The 26,147-nt window shown below is 51.6% G+C and overlaps 10 protein-coding genes across 10 annotated transcripts; 6 read left to right on the top strand and 4 right to left on the bottom strand.

The window, feature by feature from the left end:
* Positions 1-614: 614 nt before the first annotated feature.
* Positions 615-5,413, top strand: MIND_00172200 (ATG11 domain-containing protein; the record flags this gene model as incomplete). The annotated part of the gene is made up of 16 exons (XM_037358642.1): positions 615-740; positions 782-962; positions 1,013-1,060; positions 1,111-1,518; positions 1,564-1,657; positions 1,704-1,786; positions 1,833-1,865; positions 1,912-1,970; positions 2,025-2,226; positions 2,276-2,330; positions 2,382-2,539; positions 2,584-2,742; positions 2,789-2,827; positions 2,873-4,198; positions 4,254-4,369; positions 4,427-5,413. 16 exons carry the CDS (start codon positions 615-617, stop codon positions 5,411-5,413), a joined length of 4,074 nt encoding a protein of 1,357 aa, XP_037226552.1.
* A 640-nt stretch (positions 5,414-6,053) lies between these two features.
* Positions 6,054-8,066, top strand: MIND_00172100 (Hexose transporter; the record flags this gene model as incomplete). The annotated part of the gene is made up of 9 exons (XM_037358641.1): positions 6,054-6,302; positions 6,355-6,506; positions 6,563-6,594; positions 6,655-6,754; positions 6,806-6,854; positions 6,909-7,060; positions 7,113-7,177; positions 7,236-7,772; positions 7,819-8,066. The coding sequence occupies 9 exons, from the start codon at positions 6,054-6,056 to the stop codon at positions 8,064-8,066; spliced, it is 1,584 nt and encodes a 527-aa protein (XP_037226551.1).
* Positions 8,067-9,588: 1,522 nt separating this feature from the next.
* Positions 9,589-11,596, top strand: MIND_00172000 (uncharacterized protein; the record flags this gene model as incomplete). The annotated part of the gene is made up of 6 exons (XM_037358640.1): positions 9,589-9,604; positions 9,655-9,855; positions 9,906-9,994; positions 10,043-10,385; positions 10,431-10,577; positions 10,623-11,596. 6 exons carry the CDS (start codon positions 9,589-9,591, stop codon positions 11,594-11,596), a joined length of 1,770 nt encoding a protein of 589 aa, XP_037226550.1.
* A 195-nt stretch (positions 11,597-11,791) lies between these two features.
* Positions 11,792-12,843, bottom strand: MIND_00171900 (HMG box domain-containing protein; the record flags this gene model as incomplete). Its single annotated transcript, XM_037358639.1, has 3 exons — positions 11,792-12,241; positions 12,289-12,731; positions 12,780-12,843. The coding sequence occupies 3 exons, from the start codon at positions 12,841-12,843 to the stop codon at positions 11,792-11,794; spliced, it is 957 nt and encodes a 318-aa protein (XP_037226549.1).
* A 640-nt stretch (positions 12,844-13,483) lies between these two features.
* Positions 13,484-14,873, bottom strand: MIND_00171800 (uncharacterized protein; the record flags this gene model as incomplete). The annotated part of the gene is made up of 3 exons (XM_037358638.1): positions 13,484-13,524; positions 13,577-13,972; positions 14,024-14,873. 3 exons carry the CDS (start codon positions 14,871-14,873, stop codon positions 13,484-13,486), a joined length of 1,287 nt encoding a protein of 428 aa, XP_037226548.1.
* Positions 14,874-14,962: 89 nt separating this feature from the next.
* MIND_00171700 (uncharacterized protein) lies at positions 14,963-15,798 on the bottom strand (the record flags this gene model as incomplete). The annotated part of the gene is made up of 4 exons (XM_037358637.1): positions 14,963-15,072; positions 15,125-15,193; positions 15,240-15,476; positions 15,525-15,798. 4 exons carry the CDS (start codon positions 15,796-15,798, stop codon positions 14,963-14,965), a joined length of 690 nt encoding a protein of 229 aa, XP_037226547.1.
* Positions 15,799-15,928: 130 nt separating this feature from the next.
* MIND_00171600 (uncharacterized protein) lies at positions 15,929-18,913 on the top strand (the record flags this gene model as incomplete). Its single annotated transcript, XM_037358636.1, has 1 exon — positions 15,929-18,913. One exon carries the CDS (start codon positions 15,929-15,931, stop codon positions 18,911-18,913), a length of 2,985 nt encoding a protein of 994 aa, XP_037226546.1.
* A 188-nt stretch (positions 18,914-19,101) lies between these two features.
* MIND_00171500 (uncharacterized protein) lies at positions 19,102-20,975 on the top strand (the record flags this gene model as incomplete). Its single annotated transcript, XM_037358635.1, has 11 exons — positions 19,102-19,225; positions 19,273-19,348; positions 19,402-19,472; positions 19,523-19,663; positions 19,713-19,829; positions 19,882-20,136; positions 20,192-20,220; positions 20,265-20,337; positions 20,382-20,682; positions 20,731-20,847; positions 20,897-20,975. The coding sequence occupies 11 exons, from the start codon at positions 19,102-19,104 to the stop codon at positions 20,973-20,975; spliced, it is 1,383 nt and encodes a 460-aa protein (XP_037226545.1).
* A 2,392-nt stretch (positions 20,976-23,367) lies between these two features.
* On the bottom strand, positions 23,368-24,077 carry MIND_00171300 (uncharacterized protein; the record flags this gene model as incomplete). The annotated part of the gene is made up of 2 exons (XM_037358634.1): positions 23,368-23,870; positions 23,924-24,077. 2 exons carry the CDS (start codon positions 24,075-24,077, stop codon positions 23,368-23,370), a joined length of 657 nt encoding a protein of 218 aa, XP_037226544.1.
* Positions 24,078-24,424: 347 nt separating this feature from the next.
* On the top strand, positions 24,425-26,134 carry MIND_00171200 (uncharacterized protein; the record flags this gene model as incomplete). Its single annotated transcript, XM_037358633.1, has 1 exon — positions 24,425-26,134. The coding sequence occupies one exon, from the start codon at positions 24,425-24,427 to the stop codon at positions 26,132-26,134; it is 1,710 nt and encodes a 569-aa protein (XP_037226543.1).
* Between the last annotated feature and the right edge of the window lie 13 nt (positions 26,135-26,147).

The raw sequence follows: 26,147 nt of genomic DNA, 5'->3' as shown, positions 1-26,147 counted from the left end.
GTTCCCGATCAGATCGTCTCTGCTTATTGATGTTATTATGATTTGTCGATTCGTGCAGATTTCTCCGCGCGCTTGAATTCGGAAACGGTATTTGGTTGTTCGTCAAGTCGAGCCTTCTACATCGACAAGATTCTATTGCGTCAAGATGTAAGATCAAAGAGCAAGTTTCTACCCTTTCCCAACCCTTTGAAGACAGCGCTGAGAGTTGCATAAGGCGGGGATTCAGAGCAGATTGGCAACACGAGAGAACTATGTTGGTCATTCAAAGATCGAGTTAACAGTACGTACAAAAGCATTGTAAGCGAAGTTTTCGAGGAGCTAGTGCGATATTTCATTGACCGTTTTTTTTAACGGATTCAGCAACGAGCAACCAGTTACAGTGGTCTTCGATGTGGGGAGGCTGGGCCGCAGTGACCGAACTTTGTTAGCGGCACAAAGTTGGTGAGGCGTCGCAAAGATTCCTTTCCTAAGTAAGGTGTGTCGAGTCTGGTCAACAGATATTTTGCTTCTTGTGGTGGTGTCTGAATTTTGAACGAATCGAGACGTGGTGACTGTGACTGTCACGGCGCTGTCACGCGCCGCTGACGCGGTTGTCTCTGACTCTCTCTCTCCCAATGCTCCAAATTTGCCGCGCTGAGGACGGTCATGTCTTCCAGGTTCTCTCTATTAGCTCAAGTCTAAGTTTTGAACCTGAAGCTGACCAACACAAAGGTAAACGCGGGCGTACGGGACATCGAACGGTGGTGTTTCTCTTTACCTTCTTGTTTGTCAACTAACACAGATCAGGACCGGCAGTCTGGAGCTCTTCATCCAGCAAGAAACCGGAATTGACCAGCAATACATACTTGCATACCTTCCTGACGGGCGACGATTGACGAATGCCAATTTGAGGGAACTGAGTGGGTCGCAAACACAAGTACGCAATTACCATCCCACAGCACCTCATTTCACTCAATTTTCCAGTCCATATTTGTTTTTAATAAATATTATCTGGATCTAAGTCTGGAAGAAGTTTTGCGCGAGCTACGAATAGACGCGCCCCTGCAACCTCCCATCGAAGGTCCCTTCACACCCACCTTTTACCGACAGGACATTGCTAATCAGCTTTAGATGATATTGCTGCCACCCCTCCCTTCCGTCCTTCAATCCTTGCCTCATCCTACCTTCGTACCGCACAAATACACCGAGACCATGTCCATAACCTGCTTTCGAGCATTCATTGTCAACACGAAGCCATCCAAGTTGCTCTCACAAGTCTAGAACACAATGTGCTCCAGATAGGCGACACATTTGATAGTATTTCTACTGCGTCGCGGAGGGAGTTGGAAAAGCAAGGGGTGCTGCTCGCTGGTGTGGACAGCGACTTAATGATTATTGGCCGGGTTCGAATCCATCCCGAATTCATGTCGGCGGCTATGCGTGTGGCAATTGAAGCAGGTGAACGTCCGCGCACCTTGGGGGACTACGTATCGACGGCCAAGATGCGGTCTGTGGCCCACACTTGCGCCGACACGCATGGTTCGTGGCTGTCCAAATCTCTACTGAAATAGTGATTACGTTCAGATCAACTGCAAGCCCGCTTCTCTCAAATTGAGAGGGCAGTATCCCAACTTCAGCAAGGAACCCATTCGGTTCGGTCGGCAGTTATCAACACGAGGTGAATTGGCCACCACTCATCATCACGTCGTTGACGCCCATTCTAGTCTTTTGGATGATGCAGAGACATGCGCGAGGCGCTCGCAGGATGCTTTCGATAAGATTTCTCATAGTACTGGTGTCCTCGAAGGTATATAACTGCGTGGTCGCTGTGAACCACACTAAAACATTAGCAGGCCATGTTCCTGACCCAGATGGAGTCTTACAAGGTCCGTAGCCGCTCGGATCTCCGTGAAAAGCCTAATATCGTTGTAGAGCTTCGTCAGCTTGACTTTTCCCTCCGTCAAGAACTGCAGTTCATTGCCAATATCAAGGTAGGTCATCCCGCATGGCCTGTGCTGATTCTTTCATTGACGTTTGTAGCGTAGAACTCCTATACTCAACACTCCATAAACGCCCTAAGAACCATCAGCATGCTCAATAACGATATGGTCCAAATTCCCCCTTCGTTGGTTATTGTGCAAGCTAGCTTCCGAAACAAGAACAGCTTTCCTCATATACAACGACTGCACAATATGCTCTACGCCTATGGAGCTACAGTCATTGAGATTGTGAGGCGAAAAGAATTTTGTGAGCTTGTTTCGCCCATTTGCATGTCGACTAATATTGTACCACATAGCAAGATTCTTTTATCAGCGAGCACAAAGCATTCTTGAGGTTATGGCCAAGCTTTCGTATGTCATTGTTATTCCAGACGCTGTGCTGTTGTTGATTGTGAACCTCAGGGCCAATGAACGTAAGAGGCGGCAGGTCCATCGAGGCGAGGTCCTTGGACAACTGCCCTTCACCATTCGAGGGATGGATGATCCTGTCCCGACCATCGACTTCTCTCCCACTGGAAGCGTAGACTCGTCATACTCCCTAGAAAGAGATGATGTTGATGGTCAGTGTGATCTTCTTGCCAAACATCTCAACCAACATTCATAGGCATCGTTCGCATATTGGATGAGCTCGAAGACGCTTCCAGAGCGGAGAATGACCCCATGGCGCTCACCGCCATTCGAGAGTGTCGAATAGCCCTCGACAAACTGGTGGTTCGGATGGATGGCCTGGAAGCAAACTTCGATCGCATCGCGGAGCGTTCCTGTAAGGTGGATTAGCTAACTGCTTCCGATCTCACTCCAGTTCTCAGTGCTATCTGCTTCGCGTCTTTCCATGTCTCGAAGGCGATGTAAGCAGTCTCTTCAAAGTATCACGTGATATTCAATTTGGTTAGCCACTGAGGCCGATGAGCAAGCAATTCAAGAACTCGTACAGCAACTTCAGGAGGCTACAGATGTCCAAACGCGACAGGAATCTCTCTTCAAAGAAGAACGTTATGGAATGCAAGGTCAAATACATCGTCTGCAAGCCGAGCTTCGCGAGGCACAAGCAACAGTCTCTACTGAGCAAACCCGAGCAGAACGATTAGAGCGGGAGCTGGAGCAACTTCGTGCTCACGTGGAGACCGAGAGCAATAAGCGGAGAATTGTGGAGGATAGAAACGGTCATTTGAGTGACGACATGGAAAGCCAGCGACAAGAACTAGCTATCGCTTTGGCCGACGCAACAGAGCAGACGAAAATCGCGGAATCCCTTCGTCAAGAGCTTTCTCAAGCTCGGGCTGACTTCGAGGATGTTAAAACACTCGAGTCACGGAATGGGCAGAAAGTCGCGCTTTTACTTGAGGACCAAGCAAATAATCTGCGGCTCTTGGAGGAGGCGCGGGCGCGAGGCGAAGATCTGGAGGAGCAAATCAAGGCTGCTCGGGCTGAAAGCACAAAAGTTGACGAAGCGTTGAAGGAGGCTAGTCGGGACAAAGATAGACTCCTTCGTGCCCAGGCGACTGAGCATGATCGCATTATTCGTGATCACATTGCGGAGGCAGATGGAGATCGTGCCGTGCTTGAACGCCAGTTTCATGAGCTGAAGGCGGTCCAGGAGCATACCTTACGCCAACTGGACGGGGCTAGGGCTGAGGTTGAAGTCGCAACTGCCGATGCTCAAGGGAAACGCGAAGAGCTCGCTCGGATTGAGCGTGAGCTGCGTGAGGCAAGACATGCCGAACGTGTCTTAAGAGAAGACCTTCGAGCTGGTCGCGCATCACAGTCGAGCTTCGAACAACGGTTGGAGGATAGTGGTCGTCTCGTTGCCCAGATTCTCGATGTTGCTTTGGCTTTCCGCAACGCGCATGTTAAAGCTTTGCAAGCGACACAACTCATGAATTCCCATCCAGGCACCACCGCAAAGTCTACTGCTGGTCTCGCGGAGTCATTTTCACCATCCATTCGCCATGGTATTATCAGTCAGTTGGACGAGCCATCTCCGATCGACCCATCGGAACCGGCTACTGCCTTGGAGGTGTTGAGGTCATTTGACCACGACCACTTCTTGGAAGCTATAACGAAAACGGGCTCTACAATTCGGAAATGGCAAAAGCAGTGCAAAGAATACCGGGAGCGTGCGAAGGGCAAGATCTCATTCCGAAATTTCGCCAAGGGCGATCTGGCTCTGTTCCTGCCCACCCGAAACTCAGTCTCGAAGCCATGGGCAGCATTCAATGGTCAGTTTGGCTTCAACTAGAAGCAGGTGTATTCCGAGGTTGACCCTCTTGTTAGTCTCCTTCCCGCACTATTTTCTCCAAGCGACAGGCCATCTTGCCGAACAGCTCAAGACCCGTGAGTGGATTGTGGCACGGATAACTTCGATAACGGAACGTGTTGTTGATCATAACGTGAGTTCTTAATGAAAAGCGCAATCTCACATCGATGCTAATCGTGTGCTATTGCAGGACGCCTCTAGCAATCCATATGGCCTTGGTGACGGAGTCAAATATTATATGCTAGAGGTTGAAGACTGGACTCAAAACAATGCCCAGAATAAGCGTCGGCCGTCTTCCAGGAAAACGTCAAGAGACCAACCGCCTTTGTCTACTGCACCAGCTCCCGCGGTCCCTCCCGATCCTGCCGAAACCGAAGATACCTTCATGACGAATCCACCAGCCAGCTTACATCTTTTCCCCGTGCGAGCCCGTACAAGCTTAAGCACATCACCTCCTGTTCGACCATCTTCTCTTTCGCGATTATTAGCACAAGCCCCTTCTCCATTAGAGCCGCCTTTGGACCCGGAGCCGGAACCTTCTTCGTCCACAAATAAACCGGATTCACCGTCCTCCCCGCCACCACCGACTTCTCCATCACAACTTCAAACCGGTTTACCGGGCTCGATCCCACAGCATGTCGCCTCCCCGCTCCGACCAGGCTCGCGAGCGTCACGTATCTCAACGACATCACGATTTTCCGTCGGTCGAATACCGGGTTTGGGAAGTGCTTCATCAGGGTCCCCAGTCACCAAAGCGCCACCAACTACGGCACTAGCCGGACTTTCCGCATCACCATCTTCTCCAGACGATGCCAATCCCTTCCGGGAGTCGAGTGCGAGTACGCCATCCCCAAACGAGTCGGTGACTGAGGGTGTTTCGAATGTGTTGAGACATAGTCGACGAAGGACGACATCATATCACGTTCCGCGAACCTCGCCTCTTGCACCGAGCATTGTATCGGAAAGCACGAGTACCAGCACAGTCACGGCTCGCCCCGCAGCGTCGACCATGAATTCCAGCAACACCCTTGCCAATTTCGCGAGTAGCTGGGGTATGTCCTTTGGACGGAAGAAGAAGGCCGAAGTGGACGCTGCCGCGGTTATAGAGGATGGCGATCACAATAGAACGCTGGGAGCATCATCGTCGACAGCAACAGAAATGTTGAAGCGATTTTGATGTTCTCTGTGTGCTTCATGCAGTACGGCTTCTTTCCTTCCCACTTGGCGTTCGGGCTCAATCTGTCCGCGTACTTAGAACGTAGTTCCCCGCATATCACGTAGGAATCTGAAGTTACTCTATTTTGTGGGTATCATAATGTTGAAGAGCTTATAGTATTCCAGGGGTGGCGTGGACAGAGTGGACGGTTTGAGTCCTCTCGGAAAAACATGTCAGGCTCGATCGGGCGGCGAGGGTAGGCGGGCAAACCTCGGAGCAGTGTCGCGCGTTTCATCGCATTTCATTTACCCCACATTGCTGGGGAATTCTCGACGAATTTGTGGAGGAATATGGGGCCACAACGATAGGAGCAGGCACCATGCACTGGTGTGTTTGGTCTCTGGTTGAATGGAAAGTTTTTTTTTTTGCAGGAACAAGCGGGACAGACGATGATTTTTCCACGACTGGTTCCGAATATAGTCGGGTGTGTCAAGTGACCTTCCCCTTCGGGAAGACCCGTCAACGCGCCTCGTCGCGGTTGCGGAGTACCTCTGGAGAAACTTCTTCCATTGAGATTGTCAGCTGTACATAAAAACCCACACCCCAACACGGCAATGTTTCCTCAGGCGTATCTTCTTTCCGCCCCCCCTCATCGAACAACATGGTCGGCGGTGCTGCAGCGACTGCAAGTGGCGTCAATGCCTACACCCACCTCATGGACCCCAACCGCAAGTGGTACAACAACAGGCGGCTCATTGTCCTCAACGCCTGGATTGTCCTTCTGCTCATCACGTCCTCGACCAACGGCTACGACGGCTCCATGATGAACGGGTTGCAGTCCTTGACACAATGGGAGAGCTACTTCAACCACCCGACCAAGGGAAAACTCGGGCTGCTCAACGCTATTCAAGTGAGTTCTTCCTTGCTTCCTTGCCTCGCAACCGTACCCATCCTCGAAATAGAATATTGGTGGTCTCGCTGGATACCCCTTCGCCCCCTACATGTCTGACGGTATTGGTCGTCGCAAGACCGTCTTTTTCGGCGCAGTCATCATGTGCATCGCGACCGCCATTCAAACGGCCTCGCAATCTGTTGGCATGTTCATTGGCGCTCGGTGCGTGTCCACCGCAAGAAAAAAGTTCCAAATATACTCACCAACACACTCTACAGTTTCCTTATCGGTTTTGGCCTTACCTTCGCTGGTGCGTCCTCGGCACCAGTATCCTATTTTTTGCTGAGTTTCATCTTTTTTTTTTGAATAGCTAATGCCGCGCCGATGTTGGTTACCGAGCTCTCTTACCCCAAATATCGTGCCCCACTCACTTCGACCTACAACTCCCTCTGGTACTCTGGCGCCATTGTGTATGTTTGGTTGTTGGTCCCTTGCTTCTTCCGCTTACCAGCGCTCTATAGTGCCGCCTGGGCCACCTTCGGTACTTTCAAGATCAACAGCACGTGGGCGGTTCGTTTGTTTCTTGCGAAAAGGTCTTGGACAGTCGCTTATATTCATATTTAGTGGCGAGTACCCTCTGTCCTCCAGGCCCTTCCTTCCGTGCTCCAAGTCCTCCTCGTTCTGTTCGCGCCTGAGTCTCCCCGTTGGCTCGTCAGCAAAGGTCGCGAAACAGAGGCACTGAAGACCTTGGCGTACTACCATGCTGATAGCAACGAGTGCGTGATTCTCCCACCTTGTCTTTCCCCCGCCTGACCAATTTTTCGTCAGGGATGACCCGCTTGTCAAGTACGAGTTCGAAGAGATCAAGGCTGCGCTCGAGTTCGACCGCAATGGTATGTCGTTTTTTTCATCAGCCGCATCATTCACGGTCTCACCACCACATGCAAAAAGTTGCTGCCAACATCGGCTGGAAGTCCTTCTTCACAAGCGCGGGCAACCGCAAGCGTGTCCGCATCATTGTCGCGATCGCCTTCTTCTCGCAGTGGTCTGCCAACGGTCTCGTGTCGTACTACCTCAACAAGGTGCTCGACTCCATTGGCATCACGGACCCCACCATCCAGCTGCTCATCAACGGCATCCTGCAAATCTGGAACTTGGCCTGGGCCCTCGCTGCCTCCTCAATGGTCGAGCGCTTCGGCCGTCGTCTGCTGTTCTTGTCGTCGGTTGTGGGCATGACTGTCTTCTTCACGCTGCAAACCATTTGCACGGCCCGATTCAGAATCGACGGTGACGACAACGCGGCCCATGCGGTCATTGCGTTCATCTTCCTTTACTATGCCGCATACGACATTGCCTTCACGCCCCTCATCGTCACCTACACGCTGGAGATTCTGCCCTACAACATCCGTGCCAAGGGCTTCACGATCTTCAACTTCACCATCTCGTGTGCCCTCATCTTCAACCAATATGTCAACCCCATCGCCATGGGTGAGTTCTGTTTGGATTTTCGAGTTTCTTACTCATTGCTTGCCAGACAACATTGACTGGAAATACTACATCGTCTACTGCGTCTGGCTCGTGTTTGAGGGTGTCTTCCTCTACTTCTTTATCCTCGAGACCAAGAACCGCACCCTTGAGGAAACTGCCGCGCTCTTCGACGGTGACAGCGCTGCCGAGCACATCGTCGCTGACGCTGCCGACCACGCCGGCGTCAAGCACGACATTGGCATCGTCCACGACGACGATGATGAGAAGGTTACTGACGAGAAGGCCTCGACATAATTTTCTGGCTCTCCAACTCAAGGACCGGACGCGGGCGCGGGCTGGCTCGACTCTTATAATAACATCTCCCTTTTATGACTATTCACGCATCTACGCTGAGGGGGCACAGTGGGAAGTTAATTCGCTGTAGTTTCCGACCGCACGCTGTATTTGTAAACCAAGCAAAAACCATTTTTTCCCTCTCTCCCTCGAGCAGAAGCTTCGTGGAATGGAAAATGCCGAAATGGGTATGCTTGGCCTGAGAGTGATCCGCCTGGGGATCTGCATCACATGGCTGCCAGTGGTCAGAAGGCAGCGGACGTATGGCTCGTTCTGAGCTTGACTTGCGACCAAACGCTACTTTGCATGAAGCGCGGAGGGCAGTAAGCATGGTGATAATTGATGGAGACCACGAATTAGGCCACATGAGCGTGCTCGTGACGTTCAATTGCTTGACCAAAACTTCCATGGACTCGAAGCGGCCCCTTACCGGATGACAAGTTGCTCGCGAGTTGAATTCTCCGTCACTGCTTACAGCAGCCAAACAGCGCACCGACATCGATCACGACGAAAGTGAGGACGAGATTTTGCTCTCACGACGGTGGGGCTCGGAGGGCAGGTGGTAAAAGCTAGAGGCGTTACTGATACTCAGCTTGTAGTTGTACCGATCAACGAATTGAACGTTATCGCTATCTTATCTTGATGTTAACTTATCGTGTCCGCAAATTGGAATGCCACCTTCGAAGAGGAATCAGATTCAATAAATACAATTGGGTGCTTCAAGTTTGGTTGCAGTGATTCAGCAATAGCCCTTCCTGCGAGGTGGATCGGTCAGCCCAGATATGGCAATCTGTTCCCATCACGTGGTGCTAAACCTCTGTAGTTGCCTCTTCGTCGTTGACTCGGTTGAGCAACTCTCCGACTCTCAATATGTTCAAATAGATCTAGAACGCATTTGCGGGGTCACTTGATGTATTTCGTCTGTCGTGCAGGGGACCGACAGTGGTCGCAGTAAGTGCAGGGGACCGACCTAAAGAAAGAACAACGATGTCTACCAGTAACTCGTCGCATGGCGCGCTGTGGCTTGTATTGGATAGGTACGTGTCCATTGATACTGTGTGGATAGGTCCCAAAAAACCTCAAACTTGAAAGATCCAATGAGACGATTATGAAAAAGGCGCTCTGCTTCGAGTCGGTATGCTTCGTTTTCGTCCCCTATATTGTTCACGCTAACAGTTTTAGTTCTGACTACCGCATTTGCCTCAGCACACATGGACCACTTGTTATTCATCCCGGCCTGCTATTTCGTGTCTCCTCTTCACGCGTTGCAAATGCTAGCGTTGTCCTCGTTCCGGTACACGTCGCGGAAGCCTCAGGCTACCAGTGGCGTTAAGGCTACTCACCCAATCGTGCAGGACGCGGTTGCAGACGATTTGTGACAGTTTGGCGCTCGCCTTCTGGGTCCTATATAAAAACTTGACCAGTGTTTCCGACCGCAGCAAGAAATTACACCTTCCACCACATTCGTTTATATCAAATCAACATGGCAAGACCCCAAGGTGTGTGTTACCCCACAGCTCACAATTTATCCAGGCTCATGTCACCGCAGCCCTTCAGTGCCTGGTTCTTTGCCTGCTTATTTTTGCCACGCTGAGCTACGGTTCTGTGAACTTCCCTCAGTGTTTTTCCGAAATCCGCAACGGAGACCACGGCTTGGATGGTCTCACCGACAACAACGGCAACCCCACAACAGACCTGACTCGCGGCACTGCTGTCACATACAAGAGATGCGTCGAAGTCTGCGGAGGAGGTCAGTTTTACCGGCGTTCCAGCATCAAGCGCAGGCTCATCAATTGTCAGGCGGTGGCGCTTTTTCGTGGTCCTCGTTCTCACAACAGTTCTCCGCGTGGCTCCTTCCATGGCTCGCTTTGCTTTCCCAATTTCCATTTGTAAGTGGATTTTTATTCGCTTGTTGGGTGTGGATTGAGACCTTCCAGGGCTGCCGCGAAAGATGGGACAACTTTATGTCCATCTTTCTCGCTCTCGGTAGTCCGTGTCTCGCGGCGTATTCGCTGGCCCTCACTATCCTCAATGTCAAGTGGGTCGTCCATCGATTCCACAATGTCAGATACCCGAACAAGGACTGGGCCATCGTCATCCTTTCGAACCTGCAGCACATGCCGCTCAAAGTAACGAGAAGCTTTACAGCCGCGATTAACCAGCAAGACGTTGAATACCCGTTGTTGGCCTCCCTCATTGTTCTTCCTGACAACGATGCATGGTGGGAGAAGCTTGAGAGGGACCTCAACTACGCAGACCCTCATACCTGGTCGATTGCGAGTATGTCGTTAGCTTACATCCCGTGATCCGTGCTCACCTTGACAGGCGTAAGTTCGATTGCATGGGTCATTGTCGCGTACACTCTGACTGTTGTCGATGCATTCACAACTGTCTCGAGTGACCCCAACGAAAATGGGCAGGGACTCTCTGGCGTTGGGAGTATCTGGCTATGGATGATCCCCGTCACTATTGGTGAGTGTCGAAACGAACCTGTTTGCTCCACTAACTGCTCAGCAGGCTACCTTCAATTGTCTCCTCGCTGCGACGCCAACCGTGTAGAAGAAGTTCTGACCGAAGCCAATCGAAATTCGTTTGTCGCGGGCTCCTATGGCAGCATGGATGTGCCTTCGGGAGAACGGGCTATCACAATCCAACGGCACACCCAACACCAAGCGCTGCATGCGGATCAAGTTGCGACCGCCCCGATTTACAACTATGCTCGTTTTCTTTCCTTCGTCCACGCTGTGGAGGGATTCGCATGTGCTTTTGATGCTGCCACCGACAAGGCCCACAATCGGATCCCGGTTTCGGGTGGCCCGCCGGCCTGGAGACCGGGCGATGGAAAGACGGTCCACGCTGACAACCGACGTGGAAATAACGACCAGATCGAAGAATACTGCTCGCCTCTCCCAAACCGCTCGCATTGGGGATCCGGAGTGTTCACTCGGTTCTTTGTTGCCGCGTTGGCTGGGCTGGTGCTTCAGTGGGGCACAAGCGGCGGCTCCATTGTCATCGTCTACTACACCCCCACGGTCGGCTTTGGCTGCCGCTCAACGGCCTACCTCGTCTATGCCGGTTTCGCCACACTCATCTGGATCACCCTCGTTGTCAGCAGCTTCCTCGCCCACTACGCTATGTCCTATCGCTTCACCAATTCACCCACCCAGCCTCTGCCGCAAACAATCGCAGAGCAGCTCTCCATCTTCCTCCGGCGCGTGGCGAAGGTGGGCGCGATGCTCAATGCAGTGTGGATTCTGGTGGCCTTTCTCCTCCAGTTCAGCAACTTTTACGACCGCTGCTACTGCAATTCGGATGTGATCGGGCTGGGCAAACGGGCGCATAATGTCATGGTCCTACTGGCGCCGGACATTTCTAATATGAAGGCGGCCTGGGTGGGCGGCATTGCCCTGGCTGTGGTCGTAACGGTGGCTTGGTGGATCTTTATCACGTTGATGTCGAACCCACCACCGCGTCCTTATCATGTTGCGTGAGGGAGGAAGCTTGGTCTCAGTTTCAAGAGCTTGACTATTGGCTAGTTTGATTGTTTGTAATACGGTAATACTGCCTCATCCGATTGTTGCAAACATCGAAGGAAGCCAAAGCTTGTCAATGAGCAGAATGAATAGTTTACAGATTGTGCTTGGGCTACATATGGTGTCTAGGTATACAAGTGTGAAGTAGAGACATTACTGGTACAACAGTTTCGTGAGATGCTGGTCGCGTTCTTCTTCTGAAGGTTCGACTCCGAGACCATATCCAAGCCCGACCAAGCCGAATTCGTCCACGAAACACTGGCTCGACCTGAAGCCCTCCAGCTCCGGCGAGTCGTAAAAGCTGTAAGGTGTCGGTGAAGCAAACACCCAGTCCATGTCTATTTTCTCGTGCTCCAGTCCGAACTCGTATGTCCACGCCTCGAAGTTGAAGCTGTCCATCGGTTGCGGCATAGGCGGTGGTGATGGGGACGCATAAGAGACGAATGGTGTTGTTTCAGGCGCACGGGAAGTAGAAGCAAATGCGGGCTCGTCGTCTGGAACGAAGCTGAGGGAGACGATGGTCGAAGGGAGCAGTGTTGATTTGAATGGGGAGGGGTCCTTGTGGACCGATGAAGGGCTGTAGAAGGGGAGAATTTCTTCCTTCTGGAGTTCATTTCAGCAGCAAAAAATCGAGTTGAAAAGGAACGAACCTTGGGTTTGACATCTGGTTCGTCAACTTGAAGCGGAACTTTCGTTGCAACGACGCGTTTGGAGCGAACTTTGGGGGAAGGCAGACGCAGTTTTGGCGGGGGTGGGCTCATAGATGAGGCAGAGCTGCGAGAAGAAGGGTATGAAGTCGACTTCCGAGCAGGCCCGACACCATTGGGACAGTATTTGTAGTCGGGGTACAACTCTGCATGTCTTTCTTTCTCCTCCGTTGCCTCCTGCCGGAAGCGCGCTTTCTCGTGAGCGGGTAAGGCCTTCCAAGAAATGGCAGCGCTCTGGCTAAGCGTAGTTTGGTCGAGTGACTTTGGTTGCGCTGCTGCCTCCTTAGCTTGCGCGACAAACCACGATCGATAGCAAATGAACGCGTTTCGAGGACGTCGAATGTGGCCATCGGAGGGTTTCTTCTTGTAGATTATATCACCCAAGTCTGTTAAATGTTAGGGTGACGCGACGCGTTATAGGGGGATGGACAGACATGGTGAAGAACCTCGACAATGGCGAGTTGTGGACCGGGACTTGGTGGAATGAGCCTTGGTCATTGCTTGGGAGTGAGCTGGAGTAAGCTGCGAGTCGAGAGCGACGAGTCCGAGTTGTGTAGTGCCGCATTTTGGCTGAAATGCTTTTCTAGCCTTCAGGAAGAACGCGGGAGTTACCAAAAGCAGGCCCGTGGGACACTTACCCCTTCATGTTAGCACACCGTGCCGTCCTCATTGTATCTCATTGTATTTTCTCACCACCCTCGCATTGTGACTCTGGCTTGGACGCTGATCCCATTATCGAAAGACGCGAGTCGTGGCCACGGAACACAGAAAACTGCCTTATGAGGCCTGTTCTTCCCTCGATAATCAAAGCGAGGCCTGTCAGACGTGGAGAAGTAGAAATTGATTCGCTTTGGCAAGCTGTCATCTGTTGCGAAGCAAGTCTCTCAAAGGGATCATCGGAGGAGGAGAAGAGAACGAATTATACCGGATCAATAAATGATCTGTTATCTGATGATACTGATGACTGAAAACCTCGGGACAGCTGCGCTGTAGAGACCTATTGCCTGGTCCAGCGCAACACAAAATAGTTTATGTCAAAACAGACAGACTTCTAACAAAGAACTCCTCCCTATCATAGTCACTAGTAATTCCGATGCAACAGAGATCGCGACGTTGGCAAGCGTCGAACTCTTCGTAATCAACCCTGAGCCTGATATTCTGCGAGAAAAGTGTCTTCCTCTATGCGTTTTTTCAATCCCGAAGTGAAGGAGAGGTATCCAAGATCACGTACCAGAAATGACTTCGAACCTGATCAGATCCTCTTTTGCATCGAGTTTGCGCAGCCAGTCCCGCACTTTCCGCCCATATCGACCACCTCGTTGTCGCGCAGACTTGGATGAGTCCCATTTATTCAATCGGAATACGATCCCCTTGTCGGTGGGTCCTTCTCGGCGAAGAGCGTTCACAAAAAACTCCCATAGCGCCAGCTGCTCATCCTCGTATCCCCAAGGAAGGGAACCAACGGGTCTTTCAATGGTTACGCCAGACGGTCGGAGGGAAGGGATAGACATGCAGTTTTCGTACATTTGGCCTATCAGAGCAAGGTCAAACTGACAACAGAGGTAGAGCTCAATTAGACGGGGAAAGCAGGCGGCAATATCGGGAAGTTGATGGGGTATGTGTGAGTCTACACAGAGTCTTGTTAAGTCAATCGATGACATATCTGGAATCAACTCACCATCTGTGAACCAGATGCGTAGATGCTTAATGTCATTTTGAGGGAAGACCTTTGGCAGCAGGCCATTCAGCTCGTCCGAATGGCAGAGTTTGAGAGAAAGGTGGGTAAGCCCGCATGTATCCAGACAAGACGAGAGAAACCGAAGCATCGGATAGGTCGGCTGATCTGAGAGTTTCAACGATTGCGGCTTTGGTCGCCAGTTGACCTGCAGCGTCTGCAACGGGGACACTTTCGTTTGTTTGACGAGCAGAGTTAACTGCGGGAGCGCAGGGTTATGAGTGCGTTCCATCAAAGCGATTAGAGTTTGCAATTCTGGCACAGAGGCAATCGAGATGTCAGGGAGGTATAAAAACCTCAGTTGAGGGGCAATGTTCTCCAGTGCTGACTTGAACGAGTCCCTTAGATCACCCCAAGGGAGGTAATGTGCCAATTTGGAGGTGCGAGACGGCGAGTTGACGGTCTCCATGCTGATACGCTCGAGCTTCGTGAGCATAGGAAGAACTAAGGACAATGCCCGACAGCCATCCGTGATCCAACCGTATGTCGTGCCATGTGGATGTTTCATTGCGTGAAGTCTACGCCCCATATATGCGTCGCCCTCGATGATACATAGTTCCTTCACCAATGGCGCAATATGCGGAGAATCGTTCAAGAGACGTATGAGTTTGTGTGCTGGGCTGTTGCCTGAATGCGCCCAGTGGCGAGCAGCGAGGGAGACTTTGCGAAAGATGACAGGCTGTACGATCGCTGCAAACCGATGGCAGCCTTGAGCGAGCGCAAACAATTTTTGCCTTTCATCGTCGGGAACGGCGTTGGCGATGAGCTGGAGAAGCTCCAGTGGGATTCGCATGAGAGTTTGAGTCAAGTTTCTTCAACACGTGTCGCTCCTCGAAGTCGAGTTATAGTTAAAATAGAACGTTTCCACATTCGTTTAGATAATCATCCCAAGAGGTCATCAAGAAAATCTTGCATCTCCTCCTTCTCGTCTTTGGGTGGTGGCATGGAGCCATCAGGCAAAGGAAGGGGTGGTGCTTCAACAGGCGCTGGGTCTTTGAAGGTTGGTTGGCTGTCGCTGAGTAAAAAGAAGAGAAAAGAACATACCAGCACGAGGTAAAATGGTAGCGGTTTTCTTGAGCTTCTCGGATTTGGCACGAAATCGCGACTTCAGTTCTGTAGTGGATATGAGTAATGGCTGACTCGCTTGAAGAAAGTATACCCCAGATAGCCTCCGCCGAAGTTTTCTCGCGCTCCAAAGACTCTAGTTCCTCATCCCATTTGATCTCTTGTACCTTGCCTTTCCGTGAAACTGCAGGTTTACTGCCAGAAGAGATGTGGGCGAGCGTGTGGTCGACATCTTCCAGCTCGTCTTGGACAGTTTCGCTTGGAATATCATCCAAACGTTGTCGCTCGAGAAAGGCAGAAAGATCGATTTCAGGCTCCAGCACCGGTTGCCCTGGAGAGAAATGAGTAACCTGGAAAACAAAACAAGAGACAAGCCCACCGTCATCGTCCAACTCTGGTTCTGGTTCAACATAGCGGTCCGCATTGGTTCCGAGCTGTCTTCTGGAGAATTTCCTGGCCATCTCAGCAGCGATTTCGGCAGCCTCTTCACCTTGAGGGTCAACCAGTTCTTCATCCTCCAATACGAGTCGCTTCGAGAATTCGGCTGGACGGCCATAGCCCCTTCCCCTCCCGCGAGCACGCAGATATTTTCCAAGACCGCCACGCGATTTATGACTGCCTCTTCCCTTCGAGGTCGAAGATTCGGTCGACATTGAATGTGTTACGTAAGTGTTACCAGACACTCACCGCCATGACTGGCAGCAGTTTCTCGCCCGGTCTCTTCACTCCGTATAGTGCGTCCTCAACTTTTAACAATGCTTGTTAGCCTAACAATCCCTGTAGATGCTTTTGGACCTCCCGGATGCCGTCCTCACTGCAATTTGCCGCCAACTGCCTGATGAATGCATATTTGCGGCAGCTCTTTCGTGCCACCGCCTCAACGAGCTCGCTCTTCGCGTCTTCCTCTCCAGAAACGACATTCCAGATCCCCTCCGTCAATGCGACGTTTATCTGGAAGGTCAAGGCGTGGAACGCACCGCGTTGGGACTGCTCCATGCCCTTAATTTGGCCACCCTCTCGTTTTTGAAGTCAACTAAGACTTTATCCTTCATATTCCTCAACGCGGACCTCTCCCTTGGTCTCAGAGACCTCGCCCAAGCGGCTTCACTCGTGAATCGCTTGTCGCCAATCCAGCATGTGTCCTTGGAGTTTCGTGGAACCATCTGCGAAAACCGGATAGAAATGAGTACTAGCATTCAACGACGATGGAATTCGGGCTTCTTGGACCTCTGGTCAGCCGTTTTGTCCAATCAAACGGTCTCGACGCTTTCAATTCGAACTAAATGGGATTTCCTCCAGAGCTACAAGCTCTATGACAGTCCCTCGCGCATCAGAGACGTTTCCTCGGCACGCTTGACTCGAGCTCAATCAATTTTACGCTCTACCTGGCGAAGGCTGCGTCCCATTCCCAGCCATACAAGCCCATCGTCGTCCGTTCAACGGGCATTACCCAGTCCACCCACCATTACCGCCTTTCACATCGAAAGCTCCCTAATACTCCATCCCGCGTTTTACCAGATGACATTATTCACATTGCGATGCTCTCCGATCACATCGCTCAAGCTGCATTCAGTACCAGAGCTCATCAAACGCCGAAACACAAAGGGCCCCAATCTATCCGAAGACATTGTGAACGCCCTACCGTTCCTCACATCTCTTACTATCGCCAATATGGAACTCGAGACCACTGTCTTATGCCGCTTCCTTTCCAAGTTTCCACAACTCACCAACTTGACGATTGAACCGCCCGGTCAATATTCGTATTTTCAATCGACAACCAGGCTTGTGCCGCCTTTACCACGCGATGTCCCGCGGCTAGCACTTCTCAACGAACTGTCTGTGGGCTCTGGCTACCTGGTTGCGTTTTTGCAGCGACCAAACTTTCTTGCCCGTATAGCCCGTCTTCACATTACGATTCCCATGGGTGATCTACTTCTCCCGTCCCTATTGAATGACCTCGCACCAATCAAGCGATCTCCTCCAGCACAGATGTCGCTCTCACTCGACAAATTCAACCTGCTTGCGAGCGCTATCTGGGCTATGGAAAATTGCATTGATGTTTCTCTCGGACTGGGAAACAAGTGGAAGGATGTGTTTTCCCGCGTAAAGGACTTGACTCTCGTTCGAACCCACTACCCGGCTTTGCATGAGAGCCCGGTATTTCGTCGTTGGTTGGCTCTGTTCCCAGCGGCTAAGAAAGTGACATGGGACGAATACTCTTCCGACGATTATCCCGTAGTCTTTTCAAAGCAACGGATTTACGCAAGCGAGGATGTGCATGAGACGAAGGAATCCAAGTCAAACAATACTCAATTCATGGACTTTCCCGACGACATCCTCATTTCCATTTTGGAATTGCTGACTGACGAGTTATTCGACGTTGCGCTTGTCTGTCGCCGGCTGAACTACCTCACCATCCCAATTTTCTTGATGGCTTCAAACATATGGAACCGCACAACACATTGTTGTGTCATTAAACTCAATTCGTATCCCATCGCCAGAGACCATCTCGCTGCACTCAGTATCGCACTGGTCCTTCCTCATATCGAAGAAGTCTGGGTCGACATTCCTCGTTCAGGCTACATTTATCCCTCCCTAAACCATGTTCAGCGACTGATTCCTGTCTTGAAACGAATCGACATGGTGAAGAAGGTGTCCCTTCGGTTTGGTGTGGCCCCAAAAATGCATCTCGAGGAGCATCATATTCACTTGCAGTATCGATGGTGCTCGCTTTTCCAAGAACTTCTCAATGTCGTCGTCAACAAGGAAACTTGCACCACCCTACACATTAGAGGGTCCCCGTACCTTTTCCCCGACGAAATTCGGTGGAATCAACGCCGTCATACGCAGCTGAAACAGCATGTGCTACTGGACCTGCCGACCCAAACGAATCTCACGCACATCTCATTCGAGCCTGCTGCCATGTTGTCGCCCATATTCGAGCCCTGGACAACATCCGTGCTCCAGAACTCGAAACTAGACTCTCTTCGACTGGATGTCACTATGGAAGACTATCGCTTTGTGGAAATTATTTCACAGGCGCTCCCGCACCTGCGTGAACTCGAGATCCGCTGGCTGATATCTCCTGAGAAGAACCTACGAATCGCAACATTCCTTTCGCGCCTAACCAAGCTTGAATCGCTTCGCATGTCGTCTGTCTTCACTGACTTGACATCAGCGCAGCCGATCCCACTCGCCATTCCCCATCTTCCCCATCTAACAACTTTGAATGCGTCCATTCCCTACATCAATCATCTCTTGCGCTGGGTCCCTCATGCGCTGCCCTCCCTTCAACAGCTCGAAATCAGCACGCTTCTTTCGTCTTCATCAACGCGCCCATCAACAGCTATTGGAAGCCTTGAAACGCTGTTTGAGGGGCTGCGGCGACATAACCTTTCTCCGCGCATAACCCTCGCTGTCAACTTTCGCACAACCTGGGAGCGCGACGCCCACTGGCCGCGAAACGCATTCGACTCGGTTCTCGGTGTTGGCTGGGTGCAGTGGTGCCCGACCATTTCGGCGCTCAAAGTGAAAGTGACTTCGCCGTATTCGCGGCTCGCCAACTGGGACAGCAACGCGGCCTATGTGTCCTTTTTGCGCGAACGGCTGACGATGTTCCCCGCGTTAACGGAGGTCTCGTTCGTGGATGGTATTGAGTATAAGACGGAGACTGAAATGATGGGAATGGCGTCAGTTATCGTGCAAACGGTAAAAGCGACTCATCCCACTATGGGGTCGATCTGGGTGAATAGGAAGAGGTTATTGTAGCTATTTTTTTCGGTAACTTTTGGACTTGTAGTGGACTACAGACCACCTTACGCATTTTGTACACTTGATCACGTGGATACTTTTGTGGTGACAGATAAGATAAGATGCATTGGTTGTGCCCTCGCCCAGGGTAGCATGAATACTGAGGTCTATAAAGGACATCTTTTGATGCTTCAGACTTGCTTTTCATGTCCGATACAGAGCGGACCCCGCTTGTCGCTGACCGCTCAGATGAAGTCGTCTACAGTCGATTTTCTCCTGCAAGGAAAGGAGTAATTGTCGCGTTAGTCAGCTGCGCGTCTCTGCTACCTAGTACGGACCGATACTCCTACATTCATCGTACTGAGTAGATCTGTCAGTGTTTGCCAGTGGCTCATTCATCCCCTCAATACAACAAATTGCCGTTGATCTGGACACTACGGGCCAAGTGGTTGGGTAAATTTCCTATTATCTTGACTTTTTGAAAGGATTCTGACCCTCCTTTGGAGCTACGCTGTTGGCCTATCCATGTGCGGAGCAGCGTTGAGCAGTTTCTTTTTCGCAACGTATTCGTCATTTTGTGTGTTCCCACTCAAAATCCTCGCCGGGTAGTGAGCCCATTTCATCTAGATGGCCGTCGCCCGATGTTCCTCGCGGGTTTACCACTTCTCTGCATCGGCTCTATAGGGGTCGCGACTGCCAACAGCGTTCCGCAATTGATGGCTTTCCGATTTTTACAAGCACTCGGAACGTCTGGCGGCGGAGCAGTGGGTGAGTGGTCGACCAGTCGCAGGCCTTTGATAGCAATGGATTCCACCAGGGGCTGGTGTCATTAGCGACATCTACAAATCGACAGAGCGCGGGACTGCATTAGGAATATTCGCCTCCGCCGCGTTGATGGGCAACGTTCTGGCGCCAATGATTGGCGGTTGGGGAGGTTAGCCTCATTTTGCTGGCTTGCGCAAAATTGCACTAAGCCGACCAAACAGCGAAGTATGCATCCTGGAGGATGGTGCAGCTCGGACTCTTCTTCGTCGGCGTAGTCATCTTTTTTTGCGTGTTCTTCTTGATGCCAGAGACATCACATCCAGGAACTCGGGGTGTAGACAAGTCGGTCGTCTGTCGGAGAAGGATCCCCGTTAACGTTGTGTGGCTCAACCCGTTTGCTTGCCTTCAGCTGCTGCGAAGCCCCAATGTGCTGGCAGTGACGATATCAGGAGGTCTTGCTCTGTTGGCGGATTATGGTCAGAGCCTTGCAATTTCCAACGAGATACTTGAAAAAACTGACCACTGAACTAGCAATCATCGTACCGATCGCTTACACTCTCGTGCGGTTTTCTCCTTCATGCTTGGTTGAGAGTTCATTGGATAGGGAGCGCGGTACGACATCACCAACGAAGCCGTCATCGGCGCTTTGTTCATTCCCAAGGGACTGGGAAATATGAGTGCGTGATTTGTTTCTTATCGACGTATCTTACCCAAACGTCAGTTGGGGCACCTCTTGCTGGGCGGTTGTCGGACCGTATTCTCGTGCATCGGCGGGCAAATGGGAGGCGCGTTCCAGAAGACCGACTTCTAGCCTGCATGCCGGGTGGTCTATTTCTTGTGCCGTTGTCGATGCTGTTCTGCGGGCTCACTATCCAGTTCATCGGCGGCATGACAGGGCTGGTACTTGCGCTGGTGTTCTTTTTCACAAACGGACTCGGCGTTGTCGCCATGCAAGGTCCCGCAAACGCTTATCTAGTCGACATCTTGAGGAATCGAAGTGCGGAGGTCACTGCGGCAACTATGTTTGTGAATCTATTGTTCGTGCAAAGCGAAAATAAACTCCTCATTAGCGGCGCTCGAGCCCTGCTGCTTTCGCTTCCAGTATCAGGTCTCGTGCCTGCGGTCATTCACTTTGGGGTGTTGCCAACATATGCGGGAGTCGCGATGCTGTCGTGGGCTGGCTATGGGTACGTCTCAGTTTGTGATTCTCGGCGGTCATTTTAATTTGCTTGTCAGGTTGATATCGCTCACGCTCAGGCACGGAGAGCAGATGCGCGCCTCGGCAGATGTTGGATTTGAGGTTGATTACGATTAATGGTTGTGCTGCCGTGAATATCAATCCCATCCATCGCGAAACCGGGCAATTTCGTTGCCTATGCCTGAAAAGACAATGATGGTGAGTCACGTCGAAGAAACTGTAGATTTGAGCGGAGATAGAGAGATGAGCCAAAGAAAAGGTTCCGAGGCTCTTTGAATCACTAGGAGTACCCAGATTGGGCCCGACCGACTCGTTATGTCGCTGCTGTGAACCGGTTGGTGTTGGCCGTGCCGAGAAGTGTTTCGGTAAGTGGAGCGATGATACTATTAGAGTTCACAACCGAACGCGACTAGTTCGGAGTTTGAATTTCATGGCAGCAGACTGGCGCTTCGAATTCTAAGAGACACTTGTTTCTCAAGAGGGCCTTCGTCGTGGCTTGATTTAATTTGTACGACCGCGGTAGGTAAGTACTATCGCAGCATTGACGACTAGACCATAAACGCGAGCGGGGAGAACAGGCTGACAGAACGTTGATACGTTTAGAGAGACTGAATACGAACTGTCAGGTTTTCAAGAGGCGAGTGAAGAGGAGGGGTACACGTGGACGTGAATTGGGCGCTTGGTTGGGAGTGAAAAGCAAGAGGCAACATCAGAGCCAAGCCGTTTCTTGCCGCGAGCGAAAGTTGAAGCGGAGACCAACAGTGCGTAGCCAAGGTCTCTTGCCGACCACACACTCATCCTTTCCAGTGGCCAAAGACACTTCCAAACCTGCTGCTCCGCCTGCTCCATTTCCTTACCCATATCCGCCACCGTTCTTCAACTATCCTCCCTCAAACAATGGGGAGTCAAGTTCAACGCCCCCATTTCCACCTGGCCTATTCTACCCCTACCCACCAACTGTCCAGCCTACGTCTACGCCCGCGCGTCCCAAACGTAGTCAAGTGAAGATGGCCGTATGACTTTGTTTGGCCCGAATTGGCGCTCGTATTCACCCCCTCTGACAGTGTACAAACTGCGCTCAAGCTTGCAAGCGCTGCGACGAAGACAGGCCTTGTACTCGGTGCCTGAAGTACAACATCCAGGATACGTGTGTCGATGGGCAGCGAAAGGAGCGGAAAAAGGGCGTTAAACGAGGCCCATACAAGCGCAAGACCAAGACAACAGAAGAGGGCGACTCACCTCCCGCCTCGCCAGCCCCAGTTGCAGCCCCTCCAGCCCCCGTATTCCCGCCATTTCCTGAAGGCTATCCACAGCCATATTACCCTCCTATGGGCGTTGCTTTCTTTCCGCCTCCACCAGGTTCTGCTGAAGGGGCCCCGCCAATTCCATACTACTTCCCGCTTCCATCATATATGTTTCCCCCTCAACTCTCAGCCAAGCCAGCAGCAGATTCAGAGTCCAAAGATGATGGCGAAAAGAAGAAAGAAGAAGTTGACGCAGAAGCCCCCCAACCGCAACCGGTTTCACCAGATAGCGGCACGCCACCGATTGAACACATTCACGACGACAACACTTCAGATGCAGACGCGGACGGCGACGATGACATCGACGCGGTCGGTGACATTGACGAATAACAAGTGCGTGTTAGTCTCTGAATCATTCTTGCGCCGCCTTCATTTACTGCCCTTTCAAGCTTGGCCAAAAGGTGCCCACTGCATGCGCGTAAAGAGCGCAGCTGTCATTTGACCTGGGACATCGCCGAGGGTCTGCGCGACCGTGTCTGTTGTCGTCAAATAACTGCTGCTTTCTTTTTGGTATCAATGGGTTGGATTCTCTTTTTGCTCTCTATATACGCTTTCTTTGTGCTTTGCGCTGTGTCCCGTATGTAAATGTCATCCACAGAAATCCTTGCTAGTCCAGTTGTTTTCCACTTGCTCTGAATTTGACTCCACTATCCAGAAGTACTAGTTATGTAAGCATGATGCTCAACGATTGTGGTTCCCTCCGGTTTTTGCAATTTCCTGCTATAGCACCTGGATGTATGAGCTCGGAATCTCACGGAATAGATTTCCCAGATGATTCCCTGCCTTCACATTACATCTTGCAGGTCATTGGGGAGGTTTAGCTGGACATAAACCCCGCTGAAGATCGGACGTGACCCACATTCAAGTTGCGCACCAAATTTGAGCATCTCAGTGTGCCTATAATATTTGGATCTTTGGTAGTTATACAGGCGGGAACTTAAACTTCTACTCTATGAGAAAAATCACCTATAGAGCATCTGCATATAGGCAGGGAATTAAAAAAACCGGGTCACAGGGAACCACAGTCCCACCATTTTACAAGGAGCCATTAATTTGCAATGAATACACATGTGTCTCGACAGTGAGAGAAGGGCGAATACAGATACTTGACGGTAAATATTCGATACAGTTAGTCGTTGCGAAGAGCGAAAGAGTATTGTGACATAAGAGCGAGACTGACGCTCAATAGATTGGATGCCGCTTTGTTAACGGCGAATGCGATGCTGCTGAACGCGAGCTGGAAGGTCCTCCTCCGAGCTTGACGAAAGAGGAGAGTCCTCCGAACTCGATCGGTCAGGAAACACCATAGCGAGCGGCACGCCATCTCCCAGAGTCCGACGAAGCTTGTCCATTTTTTGGCGCCGCTGATAGTTAGCGGACGGGACTGGGCCAAATGCGGGTGGCGAGGAAGGCGGCATCCTGGTGGCGGGGATGGTGTAGCTCGTATGGTGTGGCTGGGCAGAATAAGGTGGTGGCGGTGAGTACGGGCCGTGGGCTGGAGGAGAGTGGGGGGTAGGGTTTGCGATCCGCATGTAAGGTCTGTCGCTTGGAGGGCGACACCAAGGATCGCTCGGCTTGTCTGATTCAATACTACGTCGAGACTTGTGAGAGGTAGTCGACGGATATCGGACAAGCGCGTCATCGTCAGAGTAGGCTGACGAGAGTTGGACATGCAGCGGGACAGCAAGCCGTTGGAGGTTAAGAGGGACTAGCAAACGCGTCAGCACCAAGGAATAAGGGCAACAAAGAGACGGAACATACGCTGCAACGGCATCTCCTCCTTTTCCTCGAGCAAAGTTGGGGTGGTCCCGAGGATCCGACCCAGCTTTTGGGTGGTGCGGCGCAGTTGACTGCGTTGTTGATTCGAGAGCGCATTTGTGGTAGGGGGGCAGCTGACTTGAGTCGGGTAAGCCATTGCAGGAACTGAGGAACTGGGGATTTGCGCGTACGAGTCAGTGCAGGATTGGCCGAGTCTTATAGGGAATATAACAAAAGAGACAATAAAGGTCGAGAAATTGGCATCCGTGGAGATATTTCTTTGAGCATGGTCGACGAAACAATTGAAGTGCGATCGAGGTCACTTCCGTTTTGGGACAGGCTACTCGGATCACCCCGGCGTGATGATCCGGCCCACCACGTCTTTCCCCTTCAACCACATCGAGAGGTGGAACAAAAACGAAACTCTACTTGTGATTTAACCTTCTTGGACATGGATGGCTACCTCTCACAGTCCCTGTCGGGCGCAGGATCAATGCTTGTACGATGAGCGCTCATAGCACAGCCATCTCGATGGATTCTCCGTTTGCCCACCACCTCGACACGAATTATTGTCCTTCTGAAGCAGAGATTTCTATCATCGAAAACCTTCTCGTTGAACCGACTCAACAGATTGAAACCATCGACAAAGAAATCGCGGCTCTGAACGCTCAGATTGCAGCCTTACAACACAAGAGTGCACCCATAGCTTCCTTTGTCACCGCTCACAGAGCACTCATCTCTCCCATCCGTCAACTCCCCGACGACGTTCTGCAAGAAATATTCGTGGCATGTCTCCCTGCCAACAGCAACTGCGTCATGAGCGCCTCTGAAGCGCCTCTCCTTCTTGGACGAATCTGCTCTGCATGGCGCGATTTGGCATTTTCAACTCCGGTTCTTTGGTCCCGTTTGCACTGCTACGCCCCAGGATCTGTGCGGACCGACCCATTTGGCGCCGAAATCCCTGCTATTGCCACCAAGATTGAACGTCATCTTGACGCGTATAAAGCGTGGCTAGCACGCACAGGAAACCGGCCCTTGTCTGTATCAGTCTACCACGGTCAAGAACAGTGGTCATGTGCGACCACATCCCCCTTCCTCGATGTTTTAGTTTCCTTGGCTGCTCGATGGGAATTTATCCAAGTCTCAGCCAGCGAGCGGATGCTCACGGTCTTCAGTAACCTGACTCGCGACCAAGTCCCGCTTCTTAAGTCCCTGGAGCTTCAGGAGGTATCGGGTCCAACTTTCGTTGGTGGCGAAGAAACGCATTGGGGCTCCTGTGATATTCTTTCGGGGCCGAAGTTCTGCCAATTATCGGCGTCTGTCGCTGTGTTCCGATCTCTCTCCACTCCAAAACATTGGAATAGCTTGCACAAGCTGGTTGTTGCCTCTAAAGCTCGTCTTGGAATGAGCTTAGACAACAGTTTATCTGCTGACCACGTCCTCGCCCTCCTCCGGCAATGCCCCAATCTGCAGTACGGCAGATTTCAACTGGACAGAAGTCCAGACGCTCGCGACACCTCCGTTTTCGAACACAATTCTCTTCGCACCCTGATATTCGAGACGCAATACGACAATTCGCAATTTGAAACCCTCTCTCGACGGGTGTTATTGCCCCAGCTCCGGCATCTTCGGTGTTCAGGGAAAATCGAGTCCAGCAGAGCAGCGAAGGCTGCGCGTATTTTCTTTGCGGCCGCAAAGCGACTCGACAGCATTGACGTCAACGTCGACTTTTTCACCCGCTCGTCGCTGGAAGACTTCCTCCGCCAGATTACCCCGTCTTTCACAACCCTGAGCCTGCGGGGTCCGCAACACCAATTCGACTGGCGAGAATCCGCGCATGTTTTTGATGACGCACTTCTTCAGGCGCTCGTCGACCCAAAGCAGCCACTGGTTCCAAACCTCGAATGCCTGAGTCTTGACTACAGCGCCGACATATCCGATAAAGCGTTGCTGGCCTTCGTCCGTGCAAAAATGAATGACGAGGATGCCCTGCGACTGCGGCCGCTTCGCCGCCTATCGGTCAGCTTCAGGCGTCTGGTGGAGGACGACATTCTCCCGGACCTCCAAGGTTTCATAACGGAGCGCGGGCTACACGTGAGCCTTGCGTATCAGCAACCAGAGCATTTTAATTTCTCGCCCTGGGAAGGCCTGGACAAGGAAGATGAACGCGAGCAGCTGTTCTTGACACCGCCTCTGGAACCGTTTTATGAATGAGTGTTGGCGAGCG

This window comes from Mycena indigotica (assembly GCF_014461135.1).
Source record: "Mycena indigotica strain 171206Taipei chromosome Unknown Mind.scaff0001, whole genome shotgun sequence".
Lineage (NCBI taxonomy): Eukaryota > Fungi > Basidiomycota > Agaricomycetes > Agaricales > Mycenaceae > Mycena > Mycena indigotica.
Note: the sequence above shows the minus strand (reverse complement) of the source record. Positions and strands in the feature narration are given on the sequence as shown.